We start from the raw sequence: 19,438 nt of genomic DNA, 5'->3' as shown, positions 1-19,438 counted from the left end.
TGTCCCTTGTTTCTGCATGCAGCGCTCCTCCACAGGCTTCAGCTCAGCATCAGCCCTCCAACAGGAGCTGGTGCACGCTGCAGAACAGCCCATCACAGCAAGCTGCGTGGTCTGCTCTAGCTGAGCTCTCCAAAGAGGCATCTACCTGCTGCTACGAATTAGTCACGGTGTCCAAGATCCTCTGAGCATAGTGCTGGACCAGCACACCAGTGAGGTGTTTTGTCGCAGGGAGCTCTGTATGGGGAAGCGGAGTGGCAGAGCCTGAGGGGGGATAAGGGGCAGGGGTGACACCACAGTGCCGGCAGCAATACGTGGGACGTGGCTGCCGTTGTGCCCGAGGGAGATGTGTGTGCTGGACCGCCCTGCCTTTACCGGCGGGGCTGCAGGAGGAAGGTTGCTCTCCAGAGGCTTCTGGATTTGGGCTCTCCATTGGTCTGGATCAACTGTCTGTTGGATAACGCTGCAGAATAACGCCAGCAGCTTGCACTGTAGAGCAAGAGACAGAGGGCTGGGGCGGCGCAGAGAAGGGGTAGGTGAGGAGCATTGACCGGGGGCTCCTGATGAAGATGGGGACTTTGTGTCTGTCCTTTGCGACTGAGGAGGGCTCTCTGGATTAGCACCAGCAGGAGACCTCAGGGATCCTGCACCAACGTGTGTTGTTTTGGTTGGGTTTGAAGAGGATATCTCTTGTTCTTGCATCCAGGGGCTGTAGAGATCTAGATGTGCCGCATTGGATGATTCCCTACCCCCAGAGCTGGGTCTTGTGTAGCCTTTCCCCTGGGGCAGGGCATGGGAGAGCAGTCAGCGTGGCCGATCCATGGGAGCAGGAGTCCCTCCACGTGCCAGGCCACTCAGACTGCCGAGCTGTTCCCTGGCAGGAGCGCATCTTCATGGAGAACGTGGGAGCCGTGAAGGAGCTGTGCAAACTGACAGACAACCTGGAGACCCGCATCGATGAGCTGGAGAGGTGGAGTCACAAACTGGCCAAGCTCAAGCGACTGGACAGCATGAAGTCAACCGTGAGCTCTGGGGCGTTCAGGTACGGGCATACTGAGGGCAGGGGAGCCAGAAGGGATGTCTCCTTTGGAGCCCAGGCAGCCCTGAGTGATATCTTGGTTTGGGAAAGGGGAGATGGGGAGGAGTGGTCACAGTTGTCTTTTGGCCTGGGGTAGATTCAAGGAGCTGAGGTTGGTGAGACAGGTCTGGCACACACATACCAACGGCCTGCTCTTAGACCAGCTCAAAAAAAACCCCAATATGAAATTGTCTCCACGTTTCCCTGGAGTAAGGGAACGGCTTTCTCAGGGCAAAGAGTTTCTCATGCTTCCAAAATCACCATACTGACCCTGGTCAGCTTATGCAGGTTTGGGGGCAGAATTCAGGCTCTCTGGGCAATGGACCAGCACTGCACCTACCCCCAAGCAGATGAAGTGACAAGGGTTTGTGACTGTCGTGCCACGCAGAGATTTCTCCCCTCCCAGAGAATCTCATTTTTCCCTGGGAATCGCTTTGCGTGCTGTCCCTGCCCAGCTCAGCTCCATTCCTCCTTTCTCCTTGCAGTCAAACAGGAAGCCAGTTCAGCCGCGCAGGAAGCGTCCCCAACAAAAAAAGACCCCACAAAGTAGCCAGCAAGGTAAGGGATGGATCCCAAAGGAGCAGCGCTGTGCAGGGGAAAGTGGGCTCTCTGGGAACGGTCGTCTGCGTGATCCTCGTGTGTTTTCGTACACACGCTGCAGAGGGAGAGACCCTGTCTGCTCCCATTTCCATGCTCTCTCCTTCCTTTTTGTCCGTGCGTAATGAAGATGTTAGATGGCTTCTGCGCTGAGGGGCTTCAGGGCTTGCAGGGGAGCTTGGGATGGGCTGGGTGGGAGGCCCAGAGCAGTAAGGAGTCCTGAGCTGATCTTGGGGTTTTTCTCTTGCAGTCACCGTCAGTGGTCCCCGAACAGGCCTGCATCAGCCAGCGCTTCCTGCAGGGCACCATCATTGCCCTGGTCATCATCATGGCATTCAGGTGAGACCGCGCACCCGGGCTGCCGCTTCTCCACTGTCTCTCTCCAGCTCATCGGTTTGACCCATGCCATCCGTGGGGTGTGCAGCGAGGGGCTGAGGACCTACGGCTCCTTTCATGGGCTGAAACCCCTTGGAAGCAGATCCGTACCGTGACATGTCGCCTGCCCCATGCCCATCCTCTCTCTTCCTTTCCAGTGTGGTGTCCATGTCCACGCTCTACGTGCTGAGCTTGCGCAGCGAGGAGGACCTTGTGGACATCGATGGGTAGGTACCTTGGGGCTCTGTGGGAGGGATGTGGTGACCACGGGAGTCTGAAGTGCAGAAAGCAGCTGCTGTGGGGTTATTGAGCACAGTTCCAGTGAATCAAGCTATAAAGCCAACCAAACACATCCACACATCCAAGTCTGAGGTCAGTTAAATTATCTGGAGCAAGAAGTGAGGAACAGAGAAGAAAAAGAAAATACCCTGTTGTTTGGCTGCTCACATATCCACGCGTGGCCGGTCTGAATGTCCTTTGGACCAGTCTTCAGCTGGACTAAAACAGCATCGTCCCACTGATTGCAGTGGGGCTGGACTGGTCTGTGCTAGGCAAGCGTTTTCCTCTGCAAGCAGCGTCCTTGGTGTGGAGAGAGCATTGAGGGAACGGCCCCAGCCCGGCAGGCGTGCACACGGGCAGCCCGTGCTGGGCGCTCGGGTTTGGCACACTTCACTCCTTTGGGAGCTCGCGTTACCAGATAACGAGTCTCTTTTTCTCTCCCTCTTCTCCCTGTCTTCTTTCTCTTCCTCCTGTTCTGGTTACATCTCTTATCCAACCCATTTTCTTTCCGCTTCATCTTTAATTTTCCCATTCTTGTCTTTTCATTTCCATTACCTTCCATATCCTCTTTCATTCCCCCCCATCCTCCTCATCTACCGACCTGCCTTTTCTTCCCGTCTCCCTTCACTGTCCTGTAGCTCTTTTGCTGTGCCCACTGCCTGTCTCCTGGCCCTCTTTCGGCACAGGGGTCCTGGGGTGCCGGTCGCTCTATGTCCACGGTATGTTATTGTTTCATTATACTGTTATTTAATTGCCGCATCCCTTCTCTCAAATCCTCTTCTTTCTTCCATCTGCACCGCAGAAGACCAAGAACCTTATGCAAAATTGAAAGCAAAGAAAGGGATAGAAATATACTGCAGCAAGTGGGACTCCAGGAGGAAGGATTATGGATCCTGTCAGGAAGGGGAAATTAGGATTAGGGGATTGAAGAACCAATTAATCAAAGGCTAAATAAAGAAATTAGCACTCCGGGTAGAGCAGGAGCAGACAGTTTGAAAGGAGTGGAGGCAGTATGTGAAAAGGATGAAGCCTTTGAGGAGTTAGCCAAAAAGCTGTTCCTACCTTCTCTTCCTATGTGAGTAGCTTTCTTGTGGAGGGTCACTCCCAAGCACAGGACAGCTTACTGTGCAAAAGGACGGGAAAAAACCCTAAATTATTTCTTTTTATGAGCCATTACCGCTGGGAATGTTTGGCGAGGTACTGAGACGGGGAAGCTGGCCGAGTTACTCAGGTGCAGACCTGTAAAGCACCTCCGTTAATGGGATCGGCAGGGCTGCAGCAAAGTAATTCCTTTAAAAGAAGAACAGGTCCTGCCTATCTGTCAGCACCCTTAGAACAAAACACTGCATAAAAAGCAGTGGAAGGCCCGATTAATTTGGTCTTTTAAGAACTCTACCTCAGAGCGTTTCCCGGGAAGCTATTAAAAAAGTAATCGCTTGGGGGCTGCAGGATAAAGCTCTGCATGGGGAGTGGTGACGAGGCAGCGGGGGAACATGAGGGGTAGGGGTGGGTTTTTGGCTTTTTTTTTTACCTTTTTGAAGGGTAGCTCCGGAGGCTGGTGCCCACATTCCCTCCAGGAGACCGGCGTTGCATCTCCTTTCACCAGAAAAAGAAATAGGTGTAATAAGATAAGTCTTGCAGGTGACAAAGTGGTATTTTGATTTCTCTAAATGAGCGAAAGCTCCATTTATGTGCTCGGGAAACCTTGAGAAACCTTGAGCAAAGCGAAGGGGACAGGCAAGACATGGGTACAGGACAAGGAAAATGTGGGACGGATAAAACCAAACTGCTCCTGTGCCTGGGCAGGGTCTGGACAGGTGAAATCTTGCACATCGCTGTTAGGAGCTCAGTAAAAATTTCGGCTCAGTGGGCAGCTACGGTGCGTGAAGGCGAGAGCCTGGGTTTATCCCATATCTCTCTAGGTGGTAGCTGGTGCCCAGAAGCGGTGTTGCTCTGGGCTCCTTGTGCAGACGTGGGAGAAAACCAGCACGAGGCAGCGGTTCCTCCCCTTCCACGTCTGCCTTACCCTCGGGAGACGCCTGTGGTGTCCTCAGCTCAGGTCTTGGTAGCTTCGGTGAAACCCCTGAAATTACGTGGGACGAATCTGGGTGGGATTGTGTGCATTTCTAAAAAACACGATGAGGAATGGTCTGTCTCCAAGAGATAAGGGGCACCTCCCTTAGGGAATGGTGAGTGCTTGGAGCCCGTTACGGCCAAACGTGTCGAGACCCGAGCACATAAATCCACCCCGGAGATCACTGTTGGAAATCAAGTCCACTGAGTTCACGCCGTTCCACAGTGAGCATCGAGGGAGCATGGCTGGTGTCCTCTGAACCAGCTGGCATTTGTCCCCGCCAGAGGTGGGACTGCCACACGATCTGCTGTGGCATTTCCTAGCTCTCCTTGCTGTCTTCACGGCTTGCGTGCCTCTCTCCCGCCTTTCCTTTCCCAGATCACTCCAGTCTGTGCTCCTCCTCACCCTTGTGCTCTCCACGTCTGCTCTTGCTCCGTGTACCTGCTCCCATCGCCCCACTCACTGCTACAGCTGCTTCTCTCTTCACGTACAAGCGACACCGTTACCCCCATGGAAGAGGTTTTCACCGTATTTTCCTGCATTTCAGGTCAAGCCAGAACTTTGATAAAACGCAGATGGTGCGATCCACAGCTGCGTCGGACGGAGCCAGCAGCAGGACCCCCACGCACCGTGGTAGGTCGCAGCAGGGCAGGGGGCCCGGCAGACGCGCACGATGATGGGTTGTGGTGCAGGGTGAAGGACGTGGCTGCTCCTCCGTGCCAGGGGCTTGCTGGCACCATGCTGGCTTCATGCTGGGAGGTCCTGAGGCTCTGGTTTTGCAGAGGGGATGCCGGGGGCACTTGGTGCTGCTCCTGTGAGATGTCTCTCCCCTTGACTTACTCCATGTGTCCCTGCTGTTTGCCCTGCAGTCACAGAGGACACACGTGACTTAGTCTTCAGTTTATCTGGTCACAGTCTGCTAGCCTGCTTCAGCCCACCGTGTTTCTCCGTCTGCTGCTCTGCTGCTCCCACCAATGTCTCCTCTGTCGCCCTCTCTGAGACCAGCCCCACTCATGCCACTAACCAGACAGGTAAGTGCCAGCCCAGGCACCCAGGAGGTGCTGGAACAACGCTGAGGTGTGTCTGTCCCACCATCGCATCACCTCATGTCCCCAGCCTCCCCCCACCTCCTGTCCCACGTTATGAAAAGGACGTGCAGCCTGTCCTTCGAAAGGTGCCCGCTTTCCTCTGCACCCGCTGCCTGGGCTGACCTGATCCGGCAGGCAGCTGCAGGGCAAAGCGGGACTGCCAGGCTCAACAGCCTTCGCTGCCCGTGTGGCACGGTTCGGAGAGCCGTGGTCGTGCTGCCGGGGATACGTGGGGGCTGGAAGGTCTTTGGAGTTGCCTGCTTTGCCAGCACAAGGTCACGAGAGGCTCCACCGGGCTTGCCAGCATGCCCGAGCAGCCGTACCTTGCAGCCTGACCTCATTCTTCTGTTTGCTTTGAGCAAGGTTTGACGGGTCAGGGGGTGCACTGCCTCTTGGCTGCCCAAGCAGGGCTTTTGCAAGCTTGCTTGCTCCATCACCGGTCGCTGTTGCAGGAGGAACAGCACCTCAGGCAGTCACTGCAGAGCCCTGACACCCCCGGAGTCGTGCCTTAACCCTGCCTTATACAGCGTGCCCTACCCGAGCACAGGGCTGCGTCCCCGCTTTGTCCCCGCCGACTGCTCCAGCTTCCCTCTGCTGCGGGGATCCCGCCGGCCCCTTCAGGCACAGGGGCTGGGAAGCCTCAGCTGCTGCCAGGGGTTAATACGGGAGGTGACGTGGGGACAGGACGCGCCCAGAGCTGGTAGCTCTTCTCTCTGCACTGCTCCCGAAGGTCGGGAGCGCTGCCAGCCTCTCTCTGCCTCTCCGCACAACCTTTCTTTCCCTTCTCTTTGCAGACCAAAGTCAGACCTCACTCCTGCCAGTGACAAATATCAAAGCCAAATCCAGGGGCATCACTGGGAAAGCGACATCCTACACCAAGTGGCCAAAGACGCCTGACAGGTCTCAGAGCTTCGGCAGCCCCAATGCCAGCCCCTCCTCCCCCTTCACCCACAGCCAGGGCAAATCCAAGTACATCTCCAACCTCTCGCTCTCCCGCAGCAACTCCCCGCTGGGGCAGGCCCGGCAGCAGCGCAGCATCAGGCAGCCGGTGAGCGAGTGGCCCCGCACAGAGGATCCCGGCAGGGATGGTAGGTGGACCCTATCTTCTTCCCTCCCTGCTGCAGCGGCACCGTGGTCCTGGGTTCTCTCCTGGGGTATCCTCAACCAACTGGGTCTCATCTGTCCCGCACAACTCTCGCTGCGTCCCCATCCTGCGGCTTGTTTGCCCCCAGCTCCCCCAGTGCAGCCAGATTCAACCTCCAGCCCTGCCCTTCCTCCTCCATGCTGCCCTACGCTTTCTGGCCAGTTGCTAGTTCCCTTCTGAGGCTGCTGTACCGACATCTCCGTTCCTCCCCCCATCTCAGCTTGCTCAGCCATTTCTAAATCAGATCTAGAGGAAGAAATGCACAGATTGAGTCATGCTGGCAGCAGGGAGAAGGGAGTGTCGATGACCAGCCATTGGCATAGTCTGGGGCACCCCGTCTCCTGGCTCTCCGTGGCTGGAGATGGTGTTAGCGCAGTCCTGCAGCAATCCGACCCCCTCTCTGATGACAGGGTGATGAGGAAAGGTGGTCTCAGTGCCAGGCATCCCTTCCAGCCCTTCTGGCTCCGGGCACCCCAGCTGCCATCCCTTTGCTCTTCCTAAATAGCCTCTTCTCCCACGTGCAGGGCCAAGCCCAGTGCTGCACTCCATCCGGATCGTGGAGATCGATATGGGCATCCAGTCCCAGTACTGCGCAGCCGCCGAGGCGTGCAGGTGAGCGAGGCAAAGCCGGCTGCCGGCACTTTGGGGGCAGCAGCGCTGCGGGAGCTCCAGGGGAAGCAGCAGATGGGCAGCTCCTGGAGCCTTGGGTCATTTTCTGCCATCTCCCCATGCTGCTCCTTGGACAGAGGAGCTGGGGCTCTGAGTCCTTCCCTCAGAGTGCAGGAAGAATGCGTTTGGTGATGAGTTTGTCCTCGGGAACTAGCCTGGGAAGCCCTCGCCTCTGAAGTCTCAGCCCGACAGAGACTTTAGGTCCCGGCATGGCCATCTCACAGCCGCCTGAGATGCTGTGGTGAGGTCTAATGCTCTCTCTGTGTCCTTAGGACTGGAAACTTCACCTACCGCATCCCTGTCAACCAGCTCACAGCGGTGAACACCAACCTGACCCTGGAAATGAAGTGAGTGGACTAGGGCTCATCTCTTGGGTGTTTCAGTACCCCTAAAGTCAGGTGGATACTGTGCCAGGTGGCCATGGTGTCCCCTGCCTGAGCTGGGGAAGAGCCAGCGGGGTCTTACAGTGTCTCGTCTCCCCAGCTCCTCCTCCGCGGTGTCCATCTCCCTTTGCGGCCTCGTCTCCAGCGACCCCTGCCAGGATGCCGCGAGCACGAACAGCTCCACGGATGCCACAGACGCACAGGTAGGGAGGGAGGGAGGGTACGGCTCACAAAATCCACGTGCGTTTTCATCCCAGCACACCACCGATCCCTCCAGAAGGGACTACAGCAGCCTGGCCAGGGCAGGACAGGACTTGCTGGAGGGAATTCGTGCTCAAACATAGCCGTACTCTGCACGGGCTAACGTCCATGACCCTCAGACATCCCTGCAAGCCCGACAGGGAGGGGTCTGTAAGCCTGATGTGGTCGCTCACATGAAATCATCCCCCCCTCTGCATGAGCCCCAGGACTGCGGGAAAAAGACCCCGCTGTAAGCTGCCGTACCGCGTCCTAACGAACTCCCTTCAGCGGGATTTTGCAGCTCTGCGTGCGCGGAGGCTGCCTCAGACCTTCCTTACCCTCGAGTGCCTCCTTGCCCCTCGCAGGCCGGCTCTATCGCTGGCCTCGGAGAGGTTGCTCCTCCGCTCCACCCCGCAGGGTCGCGTGGTTCCTTGCCGGTCTGGCCCGGGAGAACGTCCCCCGATGCTCGGCCCCAATCTCATCCTAGCTGTTCTGTGTTCCTCCCCAGGAAACAACGCACCGCTGGCCTCTCGTCATGCTGTCTTTCCGGGAGTTTACCTACCACTTCAGAGTAGCGCAGCCTGTGAGTACCAGCAGCCGCTTTGTCTTCCCTCTTGTCCAGGGCTGAGCGGCAGGAGAGCAATGGGACCATGGCAGGTTTAGCGGCCACCTCGCGCCGAGAGCCTTCCGCAGCCCTCTCCATCGGGGCTGTTGCCTTCCGCAGTTGCATGGGTAGCGGGGGTACGATTTTTCTCTGCCCCAGCCCATAATTCGTGCACAATTCCCCCCTCAGAGCACGCGTCCTACCCCTGTCTGTAAGCTCTTTTTCTCGCTCTCTCACAGGGCCGAGCCAACTGCAGCACTGCTCCCGAGCAGATGGGACACCTTTTCACTGACTATTATTTTCAGTTTTACTGGCTCTGTGAGTGAGTCCTGGCAGCACCAGTGCCCTCTGGTTGGAGAGAGGAGGGGGACTGGTGACACTGGGGAGCCTGCTGTACGCCCTCCTCCGCTCGCCCCCAGCCCCACCTTACCCCCGTCTCGGGCGTGGGGCTGGTTTGGTTGTGGCTGGTGAGGCAGGCACGGCACGGGCAGAACATAGGACCTAAGCCACAGAAACACAACCAGCCCTGTGGTACCTCCTGGGCTCACCTCCCACCGACTCCCGCCATCCCACGCCGCCCCGAACGTCCCTCTCCTTCCCTTACGGGGACGCTTGTGTCCTCCATCGCTTCTCCCGCCCCTTGCAACACTGGATTTGAAAGCATGACACTGGACTGAACGTGGACGGCTCTGCCGCATCCCAGAAGGTGGATGGGAGCTCCATCCTGTACTGGCCCACTGGTCCCAGATGTGCCACGTCTTCACAACACTGGAATTGCTCAACACTGGAGCCCTTTCCAAGAGCGAAACGCTGGAGTTTGGCCTGGAAAGGAAGGCTGTGCCTGGACGTACTGGAAGTCGTACACTGGAGTTGCTGTTCCTTCTGGTTGGCCCAGGGCCATCCCTCGCAGCCCCGCTCCACAGACCCCCGGAGACCCCCGGACCCGTGAACGAACTGTCCTCTGCGGACAAGAGAAGGTGCAGCTTCAACGTTAGCCCTGTCTGTCCCCCTCCTCACCGTACTCCAACTTCCACCGTATCCAGATCTGGCTGGATAAACTCAAGAACCCCACTTAAAGATGCTGCTGAGGCTGTGCCCAGTCCAAACCACGTGTGGGGACACTTGCCATCAACCCACGGGAGAAAAATTACCGTGCGGCACCTGCGTTAAGTGTCATAGGACCCATTTTTTTTTCATTTGGCAGCAGCGTGCGGCCTCTCGCAGTGTGTGCGGAGCTGCCTGGTCGGCTCCCAAGCCAACACAGCCGCCTCTGCCCAGACGTGCAGAAGAGAGAGCACTGGCAGAGCCCGGTGCGCCCTGCAGAGCAAGGCTGAGTCGCTGGGGACGCGTGACGTGGCTTCGCTGCGCCCCTGCCCAGCGGATCTCCGCCAGGCACTGAAGCGGCCGATCCTCTCCCCCAAAGCCGGGAATGGCAGCGACTGCGGGCCCTTGCTGTCACTGTTCTCGGAAAGCAGTTATGTTGAGTGTATTTTGGGTATTTTACTGTTACAAGTTCTTAACTTGCTAAACTACTGAATTTTTTTTTTTTTAAAGCCGTATAAAAATGGGTCTCTTAATTCTGTCCCTGTTCAGCGACGTGCGTCTCACATAGGAAACCAAAGGGGGCCACTGCTAAGCTCAACGTTAAAGCTCGACTGCCGCAGCGGTGCTGGGACGCGTCAGAGTGACCGACCAGCGCCGCGTCCTCCTCCCCGTCCTGCTCCAGCACCTCTCGCTAAAAAGGAGCCGTCTCGCGTTCCCGGAGGCTGAGCCACCACCGGGTTCTCATGTCTGCGACGCGTTTCTGTAAGGGAACAGCAGCCGCCGCTGGGGAAGGGCGGCGAGGGGGAAAGGCCACTCTAAAGCTGGCTTCGGAGAAGACCACGCCTCGCCCCTGCGGCCCCGTCGCTGGACGTAGGCAACTCGAACCGAACTGGTTTTGGGAAACCACATCAGGCTCTGGCTGCTGCATTTTGTTGCTTTCAGCGGAGACGGATGCAGCGATCCCTCAGTGTTGTTACCAGCACCGAGGAGCGCGGGGCTGGCTCTGCTGCTCCGGAGAAACGAGCTGCAAAGACGTTTTGTTTTTTTTTTTTTTAATCCAGATTAGATAAAACCAGAGATGGTTCCTGCGCACATCTCGTGGGACCCTGCGCGGCCTTCACTCCCCAGGCCGGGGCGCAGTTTTATCTCCCGTCACCCATCTCAGAACAACTTTCTGAGCTTGTCCCAGCCGTAGCCCTGCGATTCCTTGCGACGTCGTTAGGAGTTGGCGTCTCTGCCGCCAAGGGACCTGGCTCTTTGTTTGTAGGCTGGTTTGAAGGTCAGGGTTTCGTTCCCACTGCGTGCCTACGGGTAGCAAACACTTCGCTATACGTTGGCGACGCTCTCCGGTTACTAAAGCGCACTGAAGGCGGGAACTGGTGGGTGAGCAGGGAATGCCGGGCAGCCAAGCAGGAGGGAAGGCAGGGACTACCCGACTTTGGGGAGCTCAGCGGGAAAGGTCCCAAGGCTTGGGAATACCCACGCGCGAGCAGGTCAGCTCCACGCTCAGCAGGATTCTCTGCTTCTCCCTCCAACCGGGAAGGAAACGCTCTGCTGCAGCTCTCCAGAGAGGCCGCTCAGCGCTCTTCCCTCAGCTTTTTTGCTTGGCCTTAAAGTTACTTTCTCGGCAGCTTTTCTTCTCCGCTTGGCAATCAGTGGCCCAGTCTGGCACGTCCTTATTCAGGTGGGTGAAGCCATGTGCTCGTCGACGTCTGCTCAGCTGAGAGGTGGCCTTCTCAGACCTGCTGTTTTCCCTTGTATTGTGGAGCCGGGCTAAATGCCCGTGCGCTCGTTTAGCCTCTGAAGAGGCGACGGGCGGCGCTGGGAGGGCCGGAGCGGAAAGCGCTGCCTGCAATCACCGCCGCCACTCCCCGCCCTCGCTGGTGGTGCTGGCTGAGCTCAGCCGAGAACCGCGAGTACGTCTCACCCCGCCGCGGGGAAAGCCGCTCCTGGAGGGGAGGAATCAAGCAATCACTAAAAACGTGCCAGCAGCAGTGGGCCAAGAGGAGACAGAGTCTCTCAGGTGTCCCTGCGACGCTCAGCCATGGGGTTTACGAGGGCCCCGGGCAAACCAAGTGCCTAAGGGCTATGGGAACGGCTCTAGTGCCTTTTTCTGCTAACAAACAGGACTGCACGAGGGAACAGGGGTTTCCCACACGTGCGTAAAACGCTGCGTGCCTCAAAAGCGGTGGCCAGTTAGCTTGAGAACCGAGAGGAGGCAACACCTAAAGCGCAAAGGCCGGCCCTGCCCGCGTCCGGCTGCCGCCCGGCAGAGCGGCGCCGGGCTGACAGCAATCCCTGGTATCAAAAGAGGAGAGGGATTCAGAACGCAGTTTTTAGCGTCTTCTATCGCAATAGTATCTTTGGTTTTAAAAATCTATCACAAAGCGTCTGCCGGTTCCACCAGCCGCTGCACAGCAAGGGAGAAACGAGCTCCAAAGGGGTTTGTAGTTATTAAAGGGTCACAGAAGTGCTCCTAAGCCTGCGGAAACGGCAGTTTGTGTAGACTCCCCCTGCAAAAGGTGTCTCTGAAGACGCGTTCCCCATCCCCAATCAGTAACAAGAGAGTTAACAATCAGGCCGTTCCCCGCATGAGACGGAGGGAGCTCTGAGCCGATGTCTCCAGCCCCACAGCTTGGGGAAAACCCTCTCTTTCCGCTGGAAACCAGGCGCTTCATCTCTCTAGACATTCTTGGCAGGAAGGAAGAGAAGCGTGGAAACGAGGCCGCTTGCCAAAGTTGGGCTGTTTCGGAGTTTGTTTCAAAAGCAAATTCACAAACATTCTGTCCTACTGTTAGAGCTTAAAGCCTGTAAATAGAGACTATGCCACCGCTGCAAGAATTAAGGAGAAAAAAAAAAAAGTAAAGCACTAATTTGTTTGGTTTAAATGTTGCTGTCACAGCTTTAATCACTGTATATTGCCAGCAAGTTTGTAGAGTTGCATTCTTAGCAGGTATTATTGATTATCGGTTTTTATTTGTGGGGAACAAGCGTGGTTTCCCTCCTTTCTTTCTGATTTATATTTATATTTTGCTGAATTTGAGTGCCGAGTGTCCGGATTCCCCACTTTTTTTTTTTTTTGTTTGGCTTATTTAGACTTTGTTTTATGCTGGAGGTAAATACGCCCATATAAATAAATATATAAATACTGCTTTGTATCCAAGGACGGCTCCTGGCGCGTTCCTCCCTTGCTATGAAACGTCAGCCTTTCCCTTCAGCAGCTGTAAAACTGCTCCCCGCAGACGGAGGAACCCCCCCGTGTCGTGAATCAGCGGGAGCTCCCATGCGGGGCCCAGTCGGGGTCAAACAGCCCCAGCCTGCGGCTGCTCGCTGCGACGCAGGGTGCTTTCCGACAGGGATGAAAGAAGGAGCTCTCGTGGCTCACGCCTTGGAGGCTGGGCCAGATCCAGAGGGAAAGCTTCCTTCCCAAACTGGAAATTAGGGCTTTAATCCGTCAGCTACCTGTTGAACTTCTGATTTTGAAATCAAATTGCTTTGAAAGCTGGGCTACAAATTCAAAGCTACCTATAAAAATATCGTTATGCATGCCATAAATAAACTCTTTTATAGGCAAGGCAGTTAATTCGCTACTTAACTGAAGGGCGCATCCAGCTACAAGATTGTTCTGCCCCGTACCGCTCAAGCGTTCCTCCAAAACCTCGTTTCCCACACACACAGCTCGCGGCACCCACCGCGGTGCCCGCCAGACGAGCGTTCTCCTCGCTTTGCGCCCGAGGAGCCGCGCCAGTGCGTTACCCGGGAGCCCCGACCAGAGACCGTTCCACAAGCGCCGCTTCACCCGGGCCGAAGGGTCCATCCGCGCACCTCAGGAGCACGGAGCCCGGCTGAAAAACAGGACCGGGTGTTTCCATCGGCTCCATTTCCAGCGCAGGCAGGCCCCAGGACGCACCGCCGAGGGTAACCGAAGCCCCTCGGAGCGGTCCCTGCCCCTTGCCGCTTCGCCAGGGGCCACCAGCGCTGCTGAGCCGCAACGCTGCTGGCTCGGGATGGGAAAGAGCTCAGTCTTCCAGAAAGAGAAACGGTAACGAAGGCTGAGGGATACAAAAGCAGGCTTTGGAAGAAGCGGGAAGCGCTTATTTTCTAGAGCCTAGCTGCACTAGGGCCCAAGGCGGCCCTGAAATGCTTCTGGGCAGCTGGGGAAATCTATGATAAACACGGGGCCTGTCCAAAGGCACGTGGAGCTTGTGCTGATATCAAAGTGGTTCGGAGAAGCCAGGTGGAAAAAAAGGCATCGAAAGGACAAACCATGAGTCCAAAGGCAGGTGCATCACGGAGCCAGTTTTATTCAGGGTTGGTTTGTTGGGCTAGCAGAAGCCACTCGACAGCACAGTCCACGCCTGATACGGGCTTTGCCGTTGAAGTATAAAAGAAATACAAAAAGAGCTTCTGCGGGGCTTCCCACCTGGAACCAAAGGAAATGAAGGAGGTCGGTGAGACAGCATTCCCCAGGGCGGCACCGGGCCGGACCCTGCTGCAGCTACAGCCCCAGCGCGCACGATCCCTCACCGCCCCAAGGGGATGAGTTCGGCCCGCGGTTCACGGGCGGGCACAGAAGCGCGACCCAGCGACCCCTTTGCAGCTCAGGGTTTAAGCCCAAAGGCTGCTGCTGGGGCGAGGGCGCAGCCGTTTGTCTGTCCTCACTCTGCCCTTGAAGAAAGGTGGCTTTTGTAAAGACCAGGCTACGTTTCGATATTATTCCTCTCTTGACCAGAGACCTGCTGCGCCTCCTGGAACAAATCTCTGTGTTTCTTTTTCCTCCTCCCACCTTTCCTTCGCCCTGCCCATTCGGATGACCAGCTCTTCAAGGCAGTCTGTTTTGTTCCATACCAGTCACCAACGGACCCCACTCCCATCTGAGCTGTCCAGACACAATCGTTGCCAAAATAATAATAATAATAATAATAATAATAATAATAATAATAATAATAATAATAATAATAATAATAATAATAATAATAATAATAATCACCCTGAAAGCAAAATGCCAATATTTTTGTACCAATGCGGTGCCTGGTTTGTATTCCTCTGCCTTTGTCCCCTACGTTAGCGATGCTTAGAGGCAAAACAGAAAGCTGATCATCTTACCACCATTATTAACGACTTTTAAACCATTGTCAGTGAACTTACGTGCTTGTGTAAGTGAGGGATTAACAGTGCCGACCTAATAAACAGCTCAGATGCTGGCACGCCCCTTACGGGCGCTACACGTGGTATAACGGTAAGACTCGAGGGAGCTTACAGCCGTGGGGGATTCGCAGGGCGGTACCGGTGCTCCCGGGCCTCAGACGTAGATCCCGACCCACAGCAGCAGGAAGAGGACGCCAAAGCCCATGAAGAGCGAAGCCACCAAGGAGATCAACAGCTCCTTGTAGATGTCCCGCGTGTACTTGGTCGAAGTCACCTCGTAGCTGCAGCCCGGGGGTTGAGGCGATAACGGAGGCAGAGGAAGGTGAGGGCCCCCCGCTCCCCCGGCCCCCCGCCCGCTCCCCGGCCCCCCGCTCCAGCCCGGGGATACACGAAGAACCAGGCGGTGAAGAACATGCCGATGGCCAGCAGCACCACTGTCAGGTGCGGGAAGACGGCGGGGTTCACCGGGCTGGTGTATCTGCTCATCGCCTCCAGCTCCTGCGCGGACACGGAGAAGGTGAGCGGCACTGCCGGGGGACGGGAGTGGGACGGGGACGGGAGCGGACCCCAGTCCTGGCTACCGGCCCCTGATGAAGACTTCCCGGCCCCGAGTCCTGGCTACCACCGGCCCCTGACGGCAACTTCCCGGCCCCTGGTCCTGGCTGCCACCGGCCCTTGACAGCAGCTTCCCGGTCCCCAGTCCTGGCTACTGGTCCCTGACGGCGGCTTCCTGGCCCCTGGTCCTGGCTACCACCGGCACCCAGTCCTGGCTACCACCGGCCCCTAACGGCAGCTTCCCGGCCACCAATCTTGGCTACCCAGCCCCCAGTCCTGGCTACCGGCCCCGGCCCTCACCATCTCGCCCAGACGCCGGTTCCCGCTCTGCTCCGACACGTCGCCGCCGCTGCCCGCCCCTCCGCCGGAAACGGAAAGGAGAGCGGGAGCGGTGCATGCCGGGATGGGTGGGTGGGGCGACCGGGAGCCGCTCGCTATTGGCTCTCGCCGGCTCCCGGCGGGCATTGCGGCGGAGCGCGGGAGCGGTGGCGGGAGCGAGCTGCGGGGTAATGGCGGCGGGGGAGGCTGAGGCGGGCCCGGGGGGGATAATGGCGGCGGGGGAGGCTGAGGCGAGAAGGGGGTAGATAATGGCGGCGGGGGAGGCTGAGGCGGGCCGGGGGCGGGTATCTGAGGGCCGGGAGAGGCCGCAGCGGAAAGGGGGGGAGTAATGGCGGGGCTGGGGTGTGATGGGGAGAGGCTGAGGTGGGAAGGGGGGTAATGATGGGCCTAGGCAAGGGGGTAACGGTGCGCAGGGGAGGCTGAGGTGGGGGTGTAATGGTGGGTAGGGGGATAACGGCGGGCTGGGGAGGCCGAGGCTGGAAGCGGGGTGATGGCAGCCAGCGGAGGCCACAGCCCATGGGGTAACGGTTTGCAGGGGAAGCAGCCCCCTCCCGTTGGCGCTCCCCGCTTCGGTGGTACGCCAGCCCCGCTGGTAACCCTCAGCTCCCCCCAGCACCGTCTGCGTGTAGAGCCTCATCCCAGCATCCCCTTTTCTCTTCCCCAGGATGGGAATCCACGGCCTGGCCAAGCTTATTGCCGACGTGGCTCCTGGCGCCATCCGGGAGAATGACATCAAGTCTTACTTCGGCCGGAAGGTCGCTATCGACGCCTCCATGAGCATCTACCAGTTCCTGATCGCCGTGCGGCAGGGAGCTGAAGTCCTTCAGAACGAGGAGGGCGAGACCACGAGCCACCTGATGGGTATGTTCTACCGGACCATCCGCATGGTGGAGAACGGCATCAAGCCGGTTTACGTCTTTGATGGCAAGCCCCCACAGCTGAAATCGGGGGAGCTGGCAAAGCGGACTGAGCGCCGGGCTGAGGCCGAGAAGCACCTGCAGGAGGCTCAGGAGGCCGGGGAGGAGACCAACATTGAGAAGTACAGCAAGAGGCTGGTCAAGGTGACCCAGCAGCACACTGACGAGTGCAAGAAGTTACTGACGCTGATGGGCATCCCCTACGTGGAGGCGCCGGGGGAGGCCGAAGCCAGCTGCGCTACCTTGGTGAAGGCTGGGAAGGTCTACGCGGCTGCCACGGAAGATATGGATTGCCTGACCTTTGGCAGTCCCGTACTGATGCGGCATCTTACTGCCAGCGAGACGAAGAAGCTGCCCATCCAGGAGTTTCACTTGAACCGTATTCTGCAGGATCTAGACCTGACCTGGGAACAGTTTGTGGATCTGTGTATCCTCCTGGGCTGTGACTACTGCGAGAGCATCCGCGGCATCGGGCCCAAGCGTGCCGTCGAGCTCATCAAGGAGCACAAAACCATCGAGAAGATCATCCAGCAGATAGACACCAAGAAGTACCCTCTGCCGGAGAACTGGTTGCACAAAGAGGCCCAGAAGCTCTTTCTAGAGCCTGATGTGGTCAACCCCAACACCGTAGAGCTGAAGTGGACGGAGCCGAATGAAGAGCAGCTGGTTCAGTTCATGTGCGGGGAGAAGCAGTTCAACGAAGAGCGGATCCGCAACGGCGTCAAGAGGCTGAGCAAAAGCCGGCAGGGCAGCACGCAGGGCCGGCTGGATGACTTCTTCAAGGTGACGGGCTCCATCACGTCAGCCAAGCGCAAAGAGCCGGAGACCAAGGGGTCGGCAAAGAAGAAAGCCAAGACCAACAACGCCGCAGCCGCAAAGACCAAAAAGGGCAAATAGCCAGACTGGCTGACCACAAACCCCTGCGCTTGGTTTTCACGCTCAACCGGGAATTTTAGGCTAATAACAAACGGTCGTCTCTCTGTCCTGCGTGTTAGTGCTAGGAAGGATGCTGCTAAAGGGCTCCCCAACAAGGCTAGGCTAGTGGATCGGATAAGCGTCTTCCTGCGCAGCAGTAGTAACGTACGAGGAGAGGAGAGGAGCCGAAACCACCGCAGCGTGGGGGGATGGAGGGGTGAGGAACCGGGGAGTTGTATTCAGCAGCAGCGTTCAGCGGTTTGAGACTTTTGACGAGGAGGCCACAGGGACCGGAGGTGGAGTTAAAGGGAGGCACTGGTCACAGACACCCCCTCTGATTTAAGAAATAAAAAAATTGAACAGCTAGAGAGCAAACGGTACAAATGATAGATTTCTGCCTGACACAATCCACCCAAAAAAGAGGTAGGTGCAAGCAGCAGAGGCCAAAGGAGAAACTGGGGAGATGTGAAGGCAAGCTGGAGCTGGGAAGGAGACTTGAAATAACGAGGTAAACCTCCCCCTTTAACGAGGATTGGGCATAGGCTCTTCCTTCCCTTACTGTAGTCACTTGTCTTTGTTTAAAAAAAAATTGTGATCCCAATTCCAGCAAAGTTCTGGCCTGCTCTTAGTGCTTAAACCGAGGACAAGCTGAGCTGAGACTGCTGCTGAATTTTGCTGCTAGGTTCTGCTTTATGTTTAAAAAGAAAACTGTCAATAAACCTCGAACGGAAGCCTGTTCGCTCCCTGATTTCGTGAGGCATCTTTCCATCTTGTACACACAGAGGCAGGTCCCAGACTAAGAAGAAATGATAGTGCCTCTTTTTTTTTTTTTTCCTTACTTTATTTTATTCTGTATTTTGCATAGTCTGTTCCTCTTGCTTGTCAAAGCGATGTCCTGAGTTTTGTTTTCAGAATAAAATTTATACACAAATACAGTGTTTCTCATTCTCTGGACAGGTGGCTTAAACCTTGTTGCTGAAGAAAAATCCCGGAAACCTTTTTGTGACAACAGCCAACAAATCACACACAGGCCTGAATACAGAAAATTCAAGTTTTAATCCTGTTATTAACAGTGGCTTTTGGATGGTTTGTACACATCAGAGTGGGTCAACTCTCTGCCAAGTTATAAAATAAGAAGCTGGGCTTGTTTCGCAGGGGAATTCCGTTAACATTGCTACAATAATCCTGATTTTTACGCCACCTCAGGAATTTTCTTGACTGTAGCCTGAGGAATAGCAGCGGGTGCTGCGCACGGAGGCAGGGAGCTTCTCGAGCTTGCCACGCGTGCGGGAAGGGTCACGTGGAGCAGAGCACCCAAAACTTACAAGTCTGCTTCTCTGATCTGGTGGTTTTTCACAGGGTCTCGGCTTAACCTTAATTCCAAGCCCTAAGCTGGAGGTATTTTGGCAAGAGGAAGCCCGGATGCTTTAAAGGAGGGCAGCCGTAGCCGGCGTGCTTTGAGATCGACGTCTCTGCTCTCCGCAAGTGTCCACGCGGCTGTCGCTTGCCCGCCACGGTACTTGCAGAATCCGCACCCAGAAAGGCAGGGAAGCGCTGCAGGGAAAACCAGATTTTAAAATCAACGCGAGGCGCGATGTTGTAGCACCTCTTCTCTATATCTGTCTAACAAGGCTTCTGTCTGCGTAGTTGTGCTTTCAACCCTGAATCCTTGTGACCTCCTGTCACTCTGAACCACGATCTTTTTTCCCTTCAGCTGGAAAAAACGCAGTTTAAGCAGCTTCTCAGCGTCCTGCCACTGGTTCGTCTTGTCTGACGGAGAAGCAGAGCCCAGGCTGCGTTCCCAGGAGGCTCGAAGGTACTGGGCGCGTTAGTTTGAATGCCCGGCTCTTCTGGGATGCTCCAGTGTCCACCACATCCCGCTCCCTCTGTCTGCCCTCTCCCTCTGTCCGCCCTCTCCCTCTGTCTGTCCGCCCTCTCCCTCCCACGTACCCTCCACCCCCGTTACCTTCCATTCAGATTTACTCAGTCACC

General features: G+C 56.6%; 3 protein-coding genes across 10 annotated transcripts in view; 2 read left to right on the top strand and 1 right to left on the bottom strand.

Annotated features, from left to right (window-relative positions):
• The window catches only part of MYRF (myelin regulatory factor), a 68,038-nt gene extending 54,320 nt beyond the window's left edge, over nt 1-13,718 (top strand). For 5 of the 7 annotated variants that reach the window (XM_087740555.1, XM_087740540.1, XM_087740532.1 and 2 more), the window contains 13 exons: nt 879-1,039; nt 1,561-1,633; nt 1,923-2,011; nt 2,206-2,274; nt 2,965-3,045; nt 4,948-5,033; nt 5,270-5,431; nt 6,283-6,576; nt 7,157-7,244; nt 7,574-7,648; nt 7,785-7,887; nt 8,433-8,507; nt 8,768-13,718. In XM_087740555.1, the coding sequence (XP_087596681.1) occupies nt 879-1,039; nt 1,561-1,633; nt 1,923-2,011; nt 2,206-2,274; nt 2,965-3,045; nt 4,948-5,033; nt 5,270-5,431; nt 6,283-6,576; nt 7,157-7,244; nt 7,574-7,648; nt 7,785-7,887; nt 8,433-8,507; nt 8,768-8,854 (1,443 nt within the window). In that variant the 3' untranslated portion in view covers nt 8,855-13,718. The remainder of the gene's footprint in view (nt 1-878; nt 1,040-1,560; nt 1,634-1,922; nt 2,012-2,205; nt 2,275-2,964; nt 3,046-4,947; nt 5,034-5,269; nt 5,432-6,282; nt 6,577-7,156; nt 7,245-7,573; nt 7,649-7,784; nt 7,888-8,432; nt 8,508-8,767) is intronic. The other 2 variants (XM_087740523.1, XM_087740518.1) reach the window with 2 other exon arrangements.
• Nucleotides 13,719-13,851: 133 nt separating this feature from the next.
• TMEM258 (transmembrane protein 258) lies at nt 13,852-15,671 on the bottom strand. Its single transcript, XM_087741462.1, has 4 exons — nt 15,576-15,671; nt 15,109-15,218; nt 14,833-15,001; nt 13,852-13,995 (listed from the first exon to the last, which is right to left on the bottom strand). Exons 1-3 carry the CDS (start codon nt 15,576-15,578, stop codon nt 14,875-14,877), a joined length of 240 nt encoding a protein of 79 aa, XP_087597588.1. The 5' UTR covers nt 15,579-15,671; the 3' UTR covers nt 13,852-13,995; nt 14,833-14,874.
• FEN1 (flap structure-specific endonuclease 1) lies at nt 15,562-17,786 on the top strand. 2 transcript variants are annotated; one of them, XM_087741074.1, is made up of 2 exons: nt 15,562-15,682; nt 16,279-17,786. In XM_087741074.1, the coding sequence occupies exon 2, from the start codon at nt 16,280-16,282 to the stop codon at nt 17,426-17,428; it is 1,149 nt and encodes a 382-aa protein (XP_087597200.1). In that variant the 5' UTR covers nt 15,562-15,682; nt 16,279; the 3' UTR covers nt 17,429-17,786. The 2 variants fall into 2 exon arrangements, with proteins under 2 accessions (XP_087597200.1, XP_087597192.1); XM_087741066.1 differs by lacking the exon at nt 15,562-15,682 and adding an exon at nt 15,702-15,781.
• The last annotated feature ends 1,652 nt before the right edge of the window (nt 17,787-19,438 follow it).

The sequence above is a fragment of the Nipponia nippon genome, unplaced genomic scaffold, assembly GCF_047370975.1.
Source record: "Nipponia nippon isolate SJK-2023a ecotype South Korea unplaced genomic scaffold, ASM4737097v1 scaffold_10, whole genome shotgun sequence".
Classification (NCBI taxonomy): domain Eukaryota; kingdom Metazoa; phylum Chordata; class Aves; order Pelecaniformes; family Threskiornithidae; genus Nipponia; species Nipponia nippon.
This window is presented reverse-complemented; position numbering and strand designations above follow the sequence as displayed.